Here is a 14,537-nt window from a genome sequence, read left to right as displayed (position 1 = left end):
GTAACTGGAAAGCATCCACATTATAAAAGGCAGAACCACAACTGTCTTTAATCTGCACCCTTATTGACAATTTTCCCAGATCTGACCTAAAGAATGAATGTGCTTCAAGAGCTTAACTACTGTCTTAGCTGAAGAAACAGTCTCTTAATGTTAGGGTAAGAGCAGGATGGCAGAACAGGGTGGGAAATTGCTCTTCTAGTCACAGAGTGCCTGTATTGGCCGAGTACCTTCTTCCTAAGAGATGCCTGCTGAACACCTTTAATGATAACAAAAAGCTTAAAAATAAACCTTCTACACTTGAGATGTATACTGGTGTAAGTTCAGGAAAGCAAGGTCAAGGAAAGCACCATTAGCATCAGGCATCACTCTCCAGATTTTTAGTTCCATCTTTATGGTTTCAGGCTCAGCTAAATTCACGTCACATTCACAACAGCTGGATAAAACAAGCCTGCTTATCCACCACTTCTGATAACATAGCATCATTCTGCTTTGCTCATATTTTAAATCGACTTTGCACTGTTACAAATGACTACATCAGGTGAAAAGCCATGATAAATTAGGCTTATCTCTGCATACAAGATTTTTTTCTGGAAAAAAAAAAAAAGTATTAAGGATAGCACATTCATTTTTTTCTCAAAGCAATAGGAATTTATTTTTCCGTTCATATTGATAATGATTATTTTGATTTTTAGCATAATTCAGAATTCTTAGAAGATTTGGGGTACATTTTTAGATTGATCCTAATAGAGTAGGATTCTAAATAGAGGCTGAAAGCATACAAACAATGTAAAGTAAAAGAAAAATGTAAGAATTTACCATAACAGCTACTAACAATTATATGTAAAAGAAGAGACATAGATTTCAGATGAAACTTACCAATACAGTGCTGTTTCCGAGAAGGAGAATAGTTACTGCTCAATATAGGAAAGAACATTAAAAAAACCCAAACATCTAGGAATACAATTTCAGGGCAGAATAACGTGAAATAAATATTAAAATTATATTTTAATTACTTTGTAATTAAAAATAATAAGTCAAGTTTAAGAGCTGGCAGGCTTGTAAGTTTAAAATAATTATTTTAAAATGAGAAAGAAAATGCTTTTGCTAAGAAATTGAAGGCAGATCACGTGCTATTATGAAAGCATATAAGAACTGAAAAATTGGACTGTAACATGCTTCAGAACCTCAAGAATTCTTTGCCTGTAACATTTAGACCCTTCTTTTTCTTTTGTGACTGCTTTAGACTATGATACCTTCACCAGAGCAAGAACTTTACTAAAAGCCTTGTGGGCACAGTTCAGTTTTCTGTCTCCTAAATATTTTACAATTTTCCAAAAGTAGCTTTTGTTTTGTTTCTGAAAACATTCTTTCCATCTATTACTAGAGCAGTGGTACATCTATTACTAAAACAGAGAAAAAAGCCACAGGGGTCAATAAAAATGGTTCCTATTAAATTGTAATGGTTTTCACTTAGACCCTTGGTTGACATCACTCCCGAGTAGAACAGAAGTTAAAAGCAGAGGACATCATCAATCCACATACATTGCCTATTATCTATTTAAACATGCACACATTCATCAGATAAAAGGCATATAAGCATTTAGTTGTTATCATCTCACGATTAGGCACTGTTGGAATTAAAAGCCACAGCACAATCCTGCACATACGTATTGATATAATCTCTTTTACAACACTGGAAAATCTAATTATGGAACAAGTAAATTAGATGTTTCCACAAAGATCTGGAGTTGACTTGGTGGAGCTTTTGCCCTTCACTTCCTCTTTGAAAGTGCTGTGTGAACATAACACGTTTATAGACGATTCTTAATCATGATAACAGATGAATTAAAGAAAAATAGTGTGAAAAGTGGTCTGATTTTCAGTTAGTCCTACTAGATGGTACCCTAGCTGGCCTTTCTCAATGAAGTATACTTTACTTCTGTCTTGCCGTATTTCATTATAGGCTCATACTGCCACATATTGCCCCAGAGAGTTGTTTAGCAGAGTATCACAAATGCTTTAACAAGTCATAAATGTTCCTCAGGTAAGGTTTGATTTATTCAGCTATCCAAGATTTTAATTACATAACTACTTTCAGTTAAAAAAGGTTAGGCACTGTACTTCTTTGTAAGGAAAACCTATTACAGATATCATTAGCATCCTCAAAAATTGTTATCACTGTAGCAACACTGAATCACGGAAGGGTTTGGGTTGGAAGGAACCTTCGAAGATCATCTAGTCCAACCCCCCTGCCGTGGACAGGGACACCTCCCACCAGACCAGGTTGCTCCAAGCCCCATCCAACCTGGCCTTGAACACTGCCAGGGACGGGGCAGCCACAACTTCGCTGGGCAAACTGGTCCAGTGTCTCACCACCCTCATTTTAAACAATTTCTTCTTTATGTCAAATCTAAATGTACCCCCTCTAGCTGTTTAAAACCATTGCCCCTTGTCCTGTCACTACAGGCCCTGGTAAAAAGTCTCTCTCCGTCTTTCTTATAAGCCCCCTTAATATATTGAAAGGCTGCAATAAGGTCCCCCTGGAGCCTTCTCTTGCCCAGGATGAACAATCCCAGCTGCCTCAGCCTGTCTTCAGAGGAGAGGTGTTCCAGCCCTCTGACCATTTTTGTGTTCCTCCTCTGGACCTGCTCAAGCAGATCCATGTCTGTCTTATGCTGGGAACCCTGGAGCTAGATGTACTACCTAGGTGGGCTCTCACAAGAGAGGAGTAGAGGAGTGTATCATGAGAGTATCTTGCTTCTGTTTGCTTCAGTGAAGAGTTCCTTGGTTCCTCTAGGCTGACTCTTAAAGGTTATGTCTGATTTTCTTTCAAAATATGAATTGACTTTAGTGAATAGCTTTTTTTTCTTCAGCATCTCACAGGATCACAGAATCATTGAGGTTGGACTGGGCACCAACGAGAAGAGCCTGGCCCCATCTTTTTTGCACCGTCCCTTCAGGTATTTCTATACATTGATAAGATCCTCCCTCAGCCTTCTCTTCTCCAGGCTGAACAGAGCTCTAGTCCCAGCCGTCTCAGCCTTTCCTCACAGGAGAGATGCTCCAGTCCCTTAATCACCTTCATGACCCTTTGGTGGACACTGTCCAGTAGCTCCATATCCCTCTTGTACTGGGGAGACAGAGCTATTCTCTCCATATATAACTCTACCAAACCTTTTTAAGATATTTCAAACACAAGTTACATGTAAGATGCATTGGGATTTATTTCCACTCCCTTTCTTCTAATTAACGACACAGGATGGTAATATTTTCTTGCGACGACTTGATCCTAAGACAGATCAAAAGATCATGGCAGAGAGGCAGTTAAGTTTTTTTCAGCTTGCAGGAAATTCACATAATAAAGATATCCAGACAAGGCCCCCACTCTACCGTTACCTAGCTTGTGCCAGACTACAATTCCTGAGACTTTTCTACACTTAAGCCATTCACTTCTGATTGTTCCACAAAGGATTAAGAACTGATACGTAGTTTTGCTACTGCTAACAGAACAATAAACACCCATTTGCAAAAGTGGTGTTGAATTTGTGTGCCTTTACACAGCTTGCATGCAAGTCTACAGGGGGCTCCAAAACTCTTTGCAGTGATCTGTTTTGGATTAAATTAGTGTAATGCAATTTACATCAAAAACAATTTCTGAACATATCCATTTCTCTTCCTATACTCAATCAGGAATGAAGGAAGGGAAGAAGGGAGGAAGGAAGAAAAGGATAATATTGCATTCATTCATTCATTCATCATTTCTTTTTCCATTTTTAGACTGTAAGATTATTTCATCTGCTCTCATATGAACTATAATTAATAGCATTAATAAGGTGCTTAGCCTACACTGAAAGAAAATTAATGTTATTAGCCAGAGAATAACTCTCTAAGGCATGTCACGTGCAGTGACATTGTAACTGTGAATGCTTTAAACATTGAATTCTGTTATACACATGTCAGTATGCAAAACCAGTAGACATAAATCGTCCCAAAGCTTTTGTATTTTTAACATGGACTGTAATCATACTCTTCAGTATTGGTTTAAGAAGCCACAAACATGAAATATTCAAAGGAGTATTTTACTCATGTGCCTTACAGTTTTTTCTCCTCCTAGCATGGAGATTGCCTTGTAATTGAATTATTGTCCAGTTAGGTAATTGATTCTCAATAAATAAACAAATGAAAATGGAATTGTCTTTTATTTAGAATTTTCAGTCTGAGTGGACTTCTCTGTCTTACTAGAAAAGCTGTTGCTTTTTCTCTTAAAAATGGCAGCTACAATCTTCTTTCTTATTCCAGCTGATCTCTCAAGCCAGGAACAATATTTCATTTGCATTTCATGGTCCAATCTTGATACAACTTTTTCCTTACTGGTACCTGACAGTCCTAACTTCTACTTGTGACTTCTACTCTTTTATTTTTTTTATTTTTTTTTTCTTTTTGCAGTCATCCACAAGGCTTTAAGCACAGTATTTCCCAGTCAGCAGAAAACACATTGTAAGTTTCTTTTAGAACTAAGTTGAAGTTGGTGTTTCTTTTCCTACCAGATGCCAAACACTTCTGATGTTGTACTATAATGCAGTTTTCCGTGCACTCATTTTTACTTTCTATGTTTGTGTTGTCTTTAATCAGAAGGTTTTGCAGCATACTGTTACATCTGGGCTATTTTGTTCTTATTGGTTTTGCATGTTACATTCATCTATGCATAAATACTGATTTCTGTCTAGTGAATGATAAAACCTCCCTGTGTGGAAAGCTTATAGTTTTCACTTTTTCAGCTTTTCCAGACAATTTTGTTTGACTTTTCTACTGTAACATCTTCAGAGGCATTCCCAGAAAATACTCGTTACTGACATCAGCAGTACAGTGAATAAATCTACTTTGTCTGACATAGTTGACGCATTAAGACTGGTACTTTCAGTGGAGGTTAATGGAAATAAGTACTCCCTTCAACTGGGAAAAAAGAAAAAGAAGCTGTATTATTCCTTCAGACTCCTTTGGAAATGCCAGCCTTTAACTTTTTTCCATCATTCTAATAATGGAGAAGAAAGTAACAGAGGAACTAAACACATTTTCTACCTCCTGGAGCAAATATGCCATCTGTCAACAGAGGAGTTTTACAAGACTTAAGCAAAACCAAGTAACCAGATCCCCAGCTGAAACAAAATTTGATGCTTGTATACTAGTAAATGACAGACAAAGATCTGTTTGCTGATTAAGCTAGCTCCACCGCCCCTGATGCTCCTCTAATGAACTGTAAAGGACAATACATGAGGAAACTTGTGTATCTCCTCTGAGTTTGTTCAAAATTCTTGTTATCACCACTAAATTTGTACCTCTGATTTATCCCAAGCTTTTTTAATGATATGCTTCTGACCTACAGTTTGGTTTGTTTGACACATCTCCTAAAAGCCTGTGGTCATTCTGGAAGACAGCACCGGTTTTTAATCTGTTACCACCTCTGCATCATTAAATAGCCTGAAACAGCAGCATGTCGCTGCCTTGGTTTCCAACTTGTTTAAACCCCGGAGCCACTCTCCTGAAGGAGGAAGCAAAATGCAATGGCAACAGCAAATGATCAATTAGGCTGGAATAAGCTAAGTATCATGGAACAGAAAAAGAAATAGTAAAATAGTAAGGCCAGCTAATGTTCGGTAGCTTACTACAATGTGGATGCAAACAGATATGACAACACATGCATACTTTTATCTAATGCAAGTACTTGATTGACCAACTGCTGGTGGCCACTAACAGAAGTGATAAAGATTCAGAGTGTAATACAACTGGAATGAAAGCCACTCTCTCTTTACAAAACCTGATTTACAAAGGAGGTTTTTTTTCTGTTGTCTCCCACACTGAAAACCCTTCCTAAGCGTATCACAATTTCCCACAAGGTTCTTCCCATTTTTGCAAATACTGCACTACATACATTACGCAACACTAAATGTGCTGTGCTGCCTTTTGTCCTGTAGCTTCTGAAACTAGTCTTCTTGATGCAAAATATGCAAAGAAACTTACATGATGTTTAATTGCACATGCTTGCATAGTTTAAAAATATGTATGTACCAAAGCTGACTATCTGCTTATAGCAACTTCATAAGGAAGCAACATTTTCTTTAAGAAAGCCAATTTGCACTGAGTTGTACTGAGAACAGAATCGACTTGGGGTACACAGGAAGGAGGAGTGTAAGCTCATCTTTAGCTCCTAATGCTGCTATTCTCCAATACGATTATTTTCAAATAAGAACTGTTAGTTGTTTTCACAGGTGATTATCTCTGGAATCAGAGAGTCACTCCAATACATCTAGAGATACCAGAAGCCTGTTGAAAGATGTAATGATCAGCTGCTCTCCAGCCTCAGAGAGAATGGAAGGCTCTGAAGGGCAAATTGTTTGGCTTTGACTATTCTTCATGAACAGAAGTAGACCTCACTGGAGTGATTTCACTAATTCGGAGAACTCACTAAAATAATCAGCAAATTACTTTTGCCAACAATGCATATTGTAGTCACTTTATTTGAAAATATTTTTATATCATGTTGTTACTTTACGAATTAGTATATTGCTGTATGAGGACAACCTGCAGAGGCCAGATGGCAGCCAGAAGCTCACAGGGTTGGATTTAACTACTCTCCTTCAAATGTCCACAGTTATGGTGGTGTGAGGGACTGAAAGAGTTCATGTCTCAAACACTGGGGCGGGGCAAGTTCTGCTTAACAACGAACTCTGCTTAACAAGGAACCGCCTAGCAAGGAACCCCAGGTGAAAAGAAGCAGGGAAGGGGAAGTTACTCCCCAAACGACCCCCAAGTCCCAAAGGCTCACAAACAGCTCATAACACCTAATTAGCCTAACGAGTTTGAGTGCCCGTCCGAAGGAGGGGCAAGGACGATAAAAGGACACAAACTGAAGCCCCAGGTGCGCGTGCCCACCGAACCGGACCCCGCGGCTGACTGGACCAATGCTGGACCCAGGGCCACTGAAATCTTTCTCTCCCTCTCTCTCTATCTTGTTTCTCTCTTTCTTTTTCCTTTTCCGTAATTCCTACACCTTATCCCTTTAGACAAAATACCGTTGACCAACTCTGGGACTAAGAGCGGATCCAGCCGCCCCTGGGCTCCTCTCTGAGAACGAGTCTAGAAAGCAAGGGGGTCTGCTCTGAACCTCCTGACCCAACGGGAGGGCTCTCCTTATTTTCTTCCCTGAACTGATTCCCAAATAAGCAAGGCCTGTAGTATATGTTTGATGATGTATGGTTAGAATGTTACACAGTTTACTGACATAGTTTCATGCCAGTTCTTGTTGTGAGTGAATAAAAGTTGAGTTTTGTGAGTTAGAGAATCCCTGGTGTTGTTTCGCCTTAATCCTGACCTGGGAATCAGCAAACCTGAGTCGTCATCCTGAGAAACTGGGACATGACAGGTGTCCATATCTCTGCTAAGTCCGTACTTTATAGACTCTGTTCATAGTCAAAGAAGAGAGCAGGCATTTGTAGGTCACAATAAATTTGGTCATAAAGTAGATATTACAAGAGTTCAGATTATTGTGCCTTTAAAATGACTGTTTCTTTCCCCTAAGTATAAAGGACAAGTATGTCAGATATACCATAGACATCCAAACTGCCGAAGTCTGCATTTGGTGGACATGAAGTCTTCCATGAATTCCCATCATTGCTGTTAGAAGCACATGTAACATACCTACACTCCAGTCCATTTCCTCCACTGCATCCCCATATAAACCATGCTTGCTCTTTCCTCTGAAATCTTTTGAAGCATATAGAGCAGTATGGACATGTAGATAAGACAGGAAAAGAAGAAATGGTGTATCAGTGTTCCTGGAAAAAGAAAACAAAACAAAACTCCAAACCCTTAGTATATTTTGTAACAGAATTTCTACAAAGAAATCTTCTACAATAGAGCTCAAAACCAAAACCGAAACAAACAAACAAAAAAAAAAAAGGAGGAAAAGGAATTCTGTAACTGATTATAGGGTAATCCTGAAAACACACACATACACACACACACACACACACACACAGAGTAAAAATGCCATTCTTAATTGTATACTGAATTGAAAGCAAAAATAAACAACAAAATCTAACCAATTACTGTTTGCTATATATATTGAAAGAGGACTTGTTTAAAGCCAGGAACCTAGCAGTTTCTGGCTACAAACACCTCTCTTCATTTTACAAGCGCATATTTAAAAGCCCAAATACAATTGTTGTTCAAAAATATACCTTCAGAACTACATATATATGTGAAACACAATCACCTTCCTCACAAATTCATATGGAAGCTGATCAACTACACTATTATGAGGACCAGGGTCAAACATACCATAATATCATTAACTATGTTAAATCAAGTACTTTAAATACGTTAAATATTAGTACTTTTCCTCCTTCTTTATCCTGGACTAAGCCATCTGACCAAATCTCTTGTCGTTTAGTCCTCTGTGTGTGTATGCATGTGATCAGTACATAACACTACAAATATGTTGTACCAAAGAATAGGTAATCTCAAAGTATCTACTAACATAAAGATTTTTCCTGTCACAGTAATGAACAGTCTGCATTGACTTCAGTCTATTTCCTGAACTGATACAAAAGAAAGAGGGCAATAAACAGACTCTGTAAATTTTGCTGTTCATGTGATCTGTCAACATGATATTTATGATCAGTTCCAGCAGGCTGTGAAAGCACAGCTCAAGTAAGAACTTTTCCTTATGCATTATTTACAGAACTTTACTTAAAACTGTGCAGTACCAGCCAAATTTACTGCTATACTCTCTAACAGCACTTGTAGTACATTATGCATATTTTAAGTATCAGTTGAATCACAAAAGCACTACCCAGAAAACTTGTCTGGATCTCATCTTACAGCACACAGCTAATTACAGAGTAGTTGGGGGTTTATTTAGCATATTTTCCCTTGCCAATCTGTGGTGGATAATACCTGTGATTCACATCAACATGAAAGGGAGACTATATTTCCTCATGCAGCTGATTCATCCACACTTTAAAGAAGGGAGAACAATACAGACATGCACAAACAATTTCTTTAAAATGAAAAAAAAAAATTAACCTTTAGAACCTGAAACCAAAGTCTTTTATTAAAAGGGATTCATCTGGTATCAATAGTTTACTCTTAAGGAAAAATAACTAGTTTTAATCTAGTATATTTTTTATCCATTTTTCCTCTCTCCTTGGTTGGATCTGTTTTTACAAAAGTTGCGTGGTTAAAGCTTTCTTTTTTACTGGCATATGCAGCAGTACCTAAACACAAAATGGGAAAATTCTATCCAGATTACTCGTTTGATAATTGTGTTTCTGACTGAGACTTTTTCTTCATAAAACATTTCTCCTTTTTTAAAAAAATGACAGAATAAATAGAACATTTTTCATGTGGAAAAGGAAAACAAAATTATTCGAATTCCCTTCAAATATTTGTGCATGTATCCTGTATGTATCCTGTATAAGTATTATAAAGTACAGAGTCAAAAAAATAAAGACAATATTTTTCATAAAAGATGCACTTTCCACAAAGCTGTATTTGTTGCTATTTGAGAGGTCATGCTTATGAGAAACTTTCATTACTGTAGCAGCAAACAACATTAGACCTCTGAGTCAATTTAAAAGACTGAAAATATCAGCACTTCCAAGTAAAAAAAGATGTATACTTATAAGTTTAATATTTAATATGTACATTAATGTAACGCTGACCTTTCATTAAAGAACATTTCTGCAAGGCAGTTGATTTCTATTTTACAACTTGCATTTTTTACTGCATGGGATTATCTTTGACTTTTTCCTTAAACACAGTTCACTGAATTGAGAGTAATATACAAATTCTAGGGTAAAACACCACAAAAATTTACTTTATACTTATAATGGCATAGGCACAATTTCCTTTTCCTACAAATTGCCTTGTTCTACTGTCACAGAGGTAGTGCATACTTCTAAATGTATTGCTAAAAGTGAGTATCAAAAGCCTCTGCCATAGATGTTATTTTCAAGAGATAATAATTCAGGTTTGTTTGGGGTTTTTTTGAAATGGAACTGACACAAAGATCTAACTTCCACGAAGAGTCATCGAATCAATGATTGATATGGAAGGGCACTACATCATTCTCTTCTTTGCAACTCAAATTGACAGGTTCTGATTGACAGCTCGCTGTCAGGTGGAGAAGTGTCTCACCTATTAATATCCTATAAAAGATCACAGGCAGCTATTTATCTCCTGCCAAAACTCTTTGAGGAGAATCATAACTGACTACCTTTACCGTGACCTTGAAAACAGAATGACAATATCAGCTAGTAGGCAGGAGAGAAATTTGACAATAACAGCTTAACTCCTGAACCACTTCAGTAAACAGCTCCTTCAAAAATGTATTGCCACTATCTTTTACACAGTTCAAACACAGGGAACTTCAGTTTCAAATGATCTGAGATTCACTTACTCAAATACAGTAAATTTTTTTAATCCTAACATGAATCACACAGTCTTTTGAATTTACTGAGTAGCCAGAAAGATTACACACATCTGACATAAGATATTCTTTAATGTGGGTTTAACTGATCTTGAAAACATCTAAAAGCAACACGTTGCTGGTGACTCCTCTGCATTACATAGTAGTAGGTTCTTTTTTAGTGTGAGCAGTCTTTACATTACTCAAGGATTCAGTTTAGGCTTGAGCTGTAAAACACAGCTTTATAGTGGGTGAGAGAGCAAGTTACAACGAATCTGACTTTGTGCTTCAGACATGGGTCTTTTAACTTTTTTCCTCCAATTTTGCTCTAAGTGCTTGCTGCATTGAAAACTCCCTGGGTAATTTTGTTTGCTTTTCTGTGCATTGATGTTAATCTAAGACCACTGCAGCAGAGCAACAGGTGGGACTCTAAATTTGTTGGCCTGCATTTGTCACATCAAACTGAGATTTCAAGTATGATTCTGTACTGGAAACGAGATGGGAACACGCCACAGGGATCCATTCTACTTTTTCACAATAAATTCTAAATTAACCTTTAATATGATGTACAAGTACGATCTTTCTGAACAACTTTTTTTTTTCTTTTTTGCTAGATGTGAAATTATCCTCACATTCTGTCATAAAGTACGTATTTTTAACCTGTCAGACCACTAAACCCCCCCGTACCAGTGAAGGTACTATGATTCACAGCAAATGACTATAAAAGCAGAAATACTTGGCTTTGCCTGAGGTAGGCAAACACTGTGGTGTGTTAAAATTGGGTTAACAATTGTTTCTGTAATCCCCAAAGTCTTATAAATTCCAGCTAATTCACCCATAAAACCGAAATAGCCTGCAAAGAACTATTTGAAATAGACATAGGGGTAAAATATATTACTCCCTATAAGGATAAATACCTATGATTTAATAATACTTATTGAATGTGTATGAATATGTCATTTTCACCTAGTCACAGGACCCCAGAGTCACAGCTAAGATGAAAGAAAACAAAAATGCTGAAGTACATAATCTGAAGACACATTTTCAGCACAAGTATGCAACAGTGTGTCGACACAGGCAGATGCAAACCTAACTTTCCCTTCCCTGTAGCCCTTTTACTAAAAAACATTCTTCCTATTCAATATCCCCCCAAGTGGATAAATTAATTCAGCGCTTATTCCCCATGGCTCCCTCCCTACTTCCAGATTAGATCACAAATTAGACATTGCTCTTTGGGGTGGGACTGGCTGAATGCACTTCATTAAGCCTTCTTGTTCCGGCAGAAGGAAAAGGTAAACCTTGGCCTAGTTGTATAAAAGCAGGACTTTGTCCTACAAGCTGGATTTTGTTCTGTTCTGACCGCCAACAGTGTTAAAAGCCTTGCTCGCATGACTGAATCCATGAATGAATATTTGTGTTACTATTTTAAAGGACACACCTTAAACCACAGAACTCATATTTTCCAAATTTTACACAATCAGAAAAGAGAGCTCCAGACCACTTGGGAGCAACTTATCAAAACCAGAAAGGGTGTTGAAAATGGAATGAGAAAGAGAAAAAAAGGTAAAAATATGGAAAATCTGACTCTTTCTAGAAGATGTTAAAAGTAGGATGTGTTACCACATCTGCATTTGTGAAATGATTCTTCCACGCAAATAGAAAAGATACTTTTGACATCTCTAATTTCATGCCGATTTCTTCTTTTGAATGCTTAAGGTACACGATTCATGTATGTTTTTATTTCCCTTCTATAAAGCCTTTTTCTCCCCTTCAAAAAGTACATTCTCGTAAGGATGGGGGAAAAAAAGACACTTCTCATCTACTACAAATTATACTCATTACTAAATCCTCCTCCCCTGCAAAATTTTGGAGCCCAGTATACACATCCGCTGCGTTTTAGAAGTTTTCCATTTACAGTGTAGTCTCTCACTCACTGCAGAACTAGTTAAGTCCTTAATAATTCTTAAATTATTTAAATCTTTCATTTTCAGATGGCCCTAAAGTATATGAATTCACAGCTTCTTCCTGTTAGCTTTTTGTTCAAAAGGAACAAGCAGCAGTCTGAGAAAAAGGGATAAAGATCCAGCAGAGTTGTTATGGCTTATAATCCTGTGTATACAAAGATACACAAACTCTTCTCTGTAATTTGTATTTTGCTGTAAACTATAAGGAATAGTCTTTAGGATTCATAAAAACATCTGATTTCAGAACTGTAACTCCAGCACAACATGCCAATTGCCTGACCTTAAAACCTAGTGAAATACAAAAAACCTCTAAACCACGACCTGCTAGAGTAGATGAAAAAAAATCTGAACATGTGTTGTAACAGTGTTTCAAGGACTGAAATAGAATAGATAAAAAGAAAATAAAAAAAATATTAACTGTCATCACAAAATTTTGAATATTATGGCTATACAATCTATGAGTGAAAAAAAAAAAGCATGAAAATTGTTCAACTTCATCTTCACCATAGCTTTCGAATATAAACATGTTTGTATGAAATACTGTTGTCCAGAAGTTAGATTTCATTAGGATTTTTTTTTTACATTATTATTAATTGTATTCAGCTATATGAATTTGTCAGAGAGGCATTCAATATCATAGAGTGGTACTTTTGTGTTGTTAATTTCTGGTATGTTAGAAACTAGTCTCTGGCATTTTCCAAATTTGGATTGTCAGTGCAGCTGGTCATTAAAGGATGTGCAGAAGATGTATGAGTGACAACCACACTGAACTTAACATGAAATAATTAGGATCCATTTGACTTTCGAATATACTGCAATGTCTAGAGAGTGTTCTGATAGGTTTACAATACGTACGCACACTTGCTCTTGGGAAAAATTAATTAGAATTAACATACATTGAGCTGACTTGCCCTCTTACAATTAGGGTGAGCAACTAAATTAGTATTTGTTTTCACACACTGGATCTGACACTTGTATATATTCTTCTCCAGTGCCATTTCTGAGCATTGAATCTCGTATTTGCTCTCTTTCAGTCTACCTAGGAACAAACGAAAACAGTAATACACATATACTGGACTAAGGAAGAACACATACAATACCACCTCTCCAAAAACCAGACCAAAGTAAGTGTAACAGCACATAGCTATAAGCTAGGAAGAAATTATAAGAAGATTTGAAAAACAGAAAATCTAATGACTATATATATGGTAAGAATTCATAAAGTTGACAATACGACTGAGAAATAGCTAGAAAAGAAAATAATGTCATGAAGTCCATTGCCTGAACTCTGAAGAATTTATAAAGGTAATAGGTATAATAAACTTACATAGACAAAATATTTCTGTTGTAATTGTTATGTAACTATATATATCCATATACATTGTATATAAATATAGCATAAAAGGGTTATATGGGAAGTACCAGTCCTACTGAAGATTGGAGCTTCATCGTGTATTTACTGTAAAGATCATTAACCAATTAAAACATGCATGATAGCTGATGATTTTTAGTCCGATGATAAAATGTGTATTAAGAACCAGTTAAGGTGAATGACTCTGAATTCTTTAATTGTTTGAACTCTGGTATAGCTGTGCACAAGGATTACTGGCGTACAGGGCTGAGCTTGCTACTTACGTATTGTCTAAACAAAAGAAGCCTGTACGACAAATCAAGTGTTGAGTCAAACATTTGGCTAAAAGAGGGTTGAGGGAGACTGCTCGCTGAAAGAAGTGGAACAAGAATGCTGTGGAGCAGCCGTGGCTTCCAAAAACCAGGTGGCCTTTCACTTATGAGCGCAGATGTCTGAGTGCTTCTGCAAGCTGGTTGCCTCTTGATGGCTATTCCCCTACAAATGGCCGAAGTCAGCAGACTAGTCATAAAAGCAATGGTCTACCGGTGCTCTGGAGTTGACAGGTATGAACTATATAATGTCAGAACCAGTGTGTCAAAGCAAATATTGATTTTGTTGCTCGCGCTAATATATGGGAGAGATCAGTTCAGTGAATATTAATCTAATTACTCCTATCCCCAGGAGCAAGTTTTATGGTCATACACTTTGCATACGAATTCACTACAGGGCATAGTTAAGATTGCTCGAATGCCTT

General features: G+C 37.0%; 1 protein-coding gene across 7 annotated transcripts in view; it reads right to left on the bottom strand.

Moving 5' to 3' along the window:
• Window positions 1–14,537, bottom strand: part of STS (steroid sulfatase) — a 300,091-nt gene that overhangs the window by 247,950 nt on the left and 37,604 nt on the right. For all 7 annotated transcript variants that reach the window (XR_007510235.1, XM_049834687.1, XM_049834686.1 and 4 more), the window contains one exon: window positions 7,696–7,832. Coding sequence is in view for 6 of the 7 variants with exons in the window: in XM_049834687.1 (XP_049690644.1) it covers window positions 7,696–7,832 (137 nt within the window). In the remaining variant the exon portion in view is untranslated. The remainder of the gene's footprint in view (window positions 1–7,695; window positions 7,833–14,537) is intronic.

The sequence above is a fragment of the Accipiter gentilis genome, chromosome 31 (genome assembly GCF_929443795.1).
Source record: "Accipiter gentilis chromosome 31, bAccGen1.1, whole genome shotgun sequence".
Taxonomy (NCBI): Eukaryota; Metazoa; Chordata; class Aves; order Accipitriformes; family Accipitridae; genus Astur; species Astur gentilis.
This window is presented reverse-complemented; position numbering and strand designations above follow the sequence as displayed.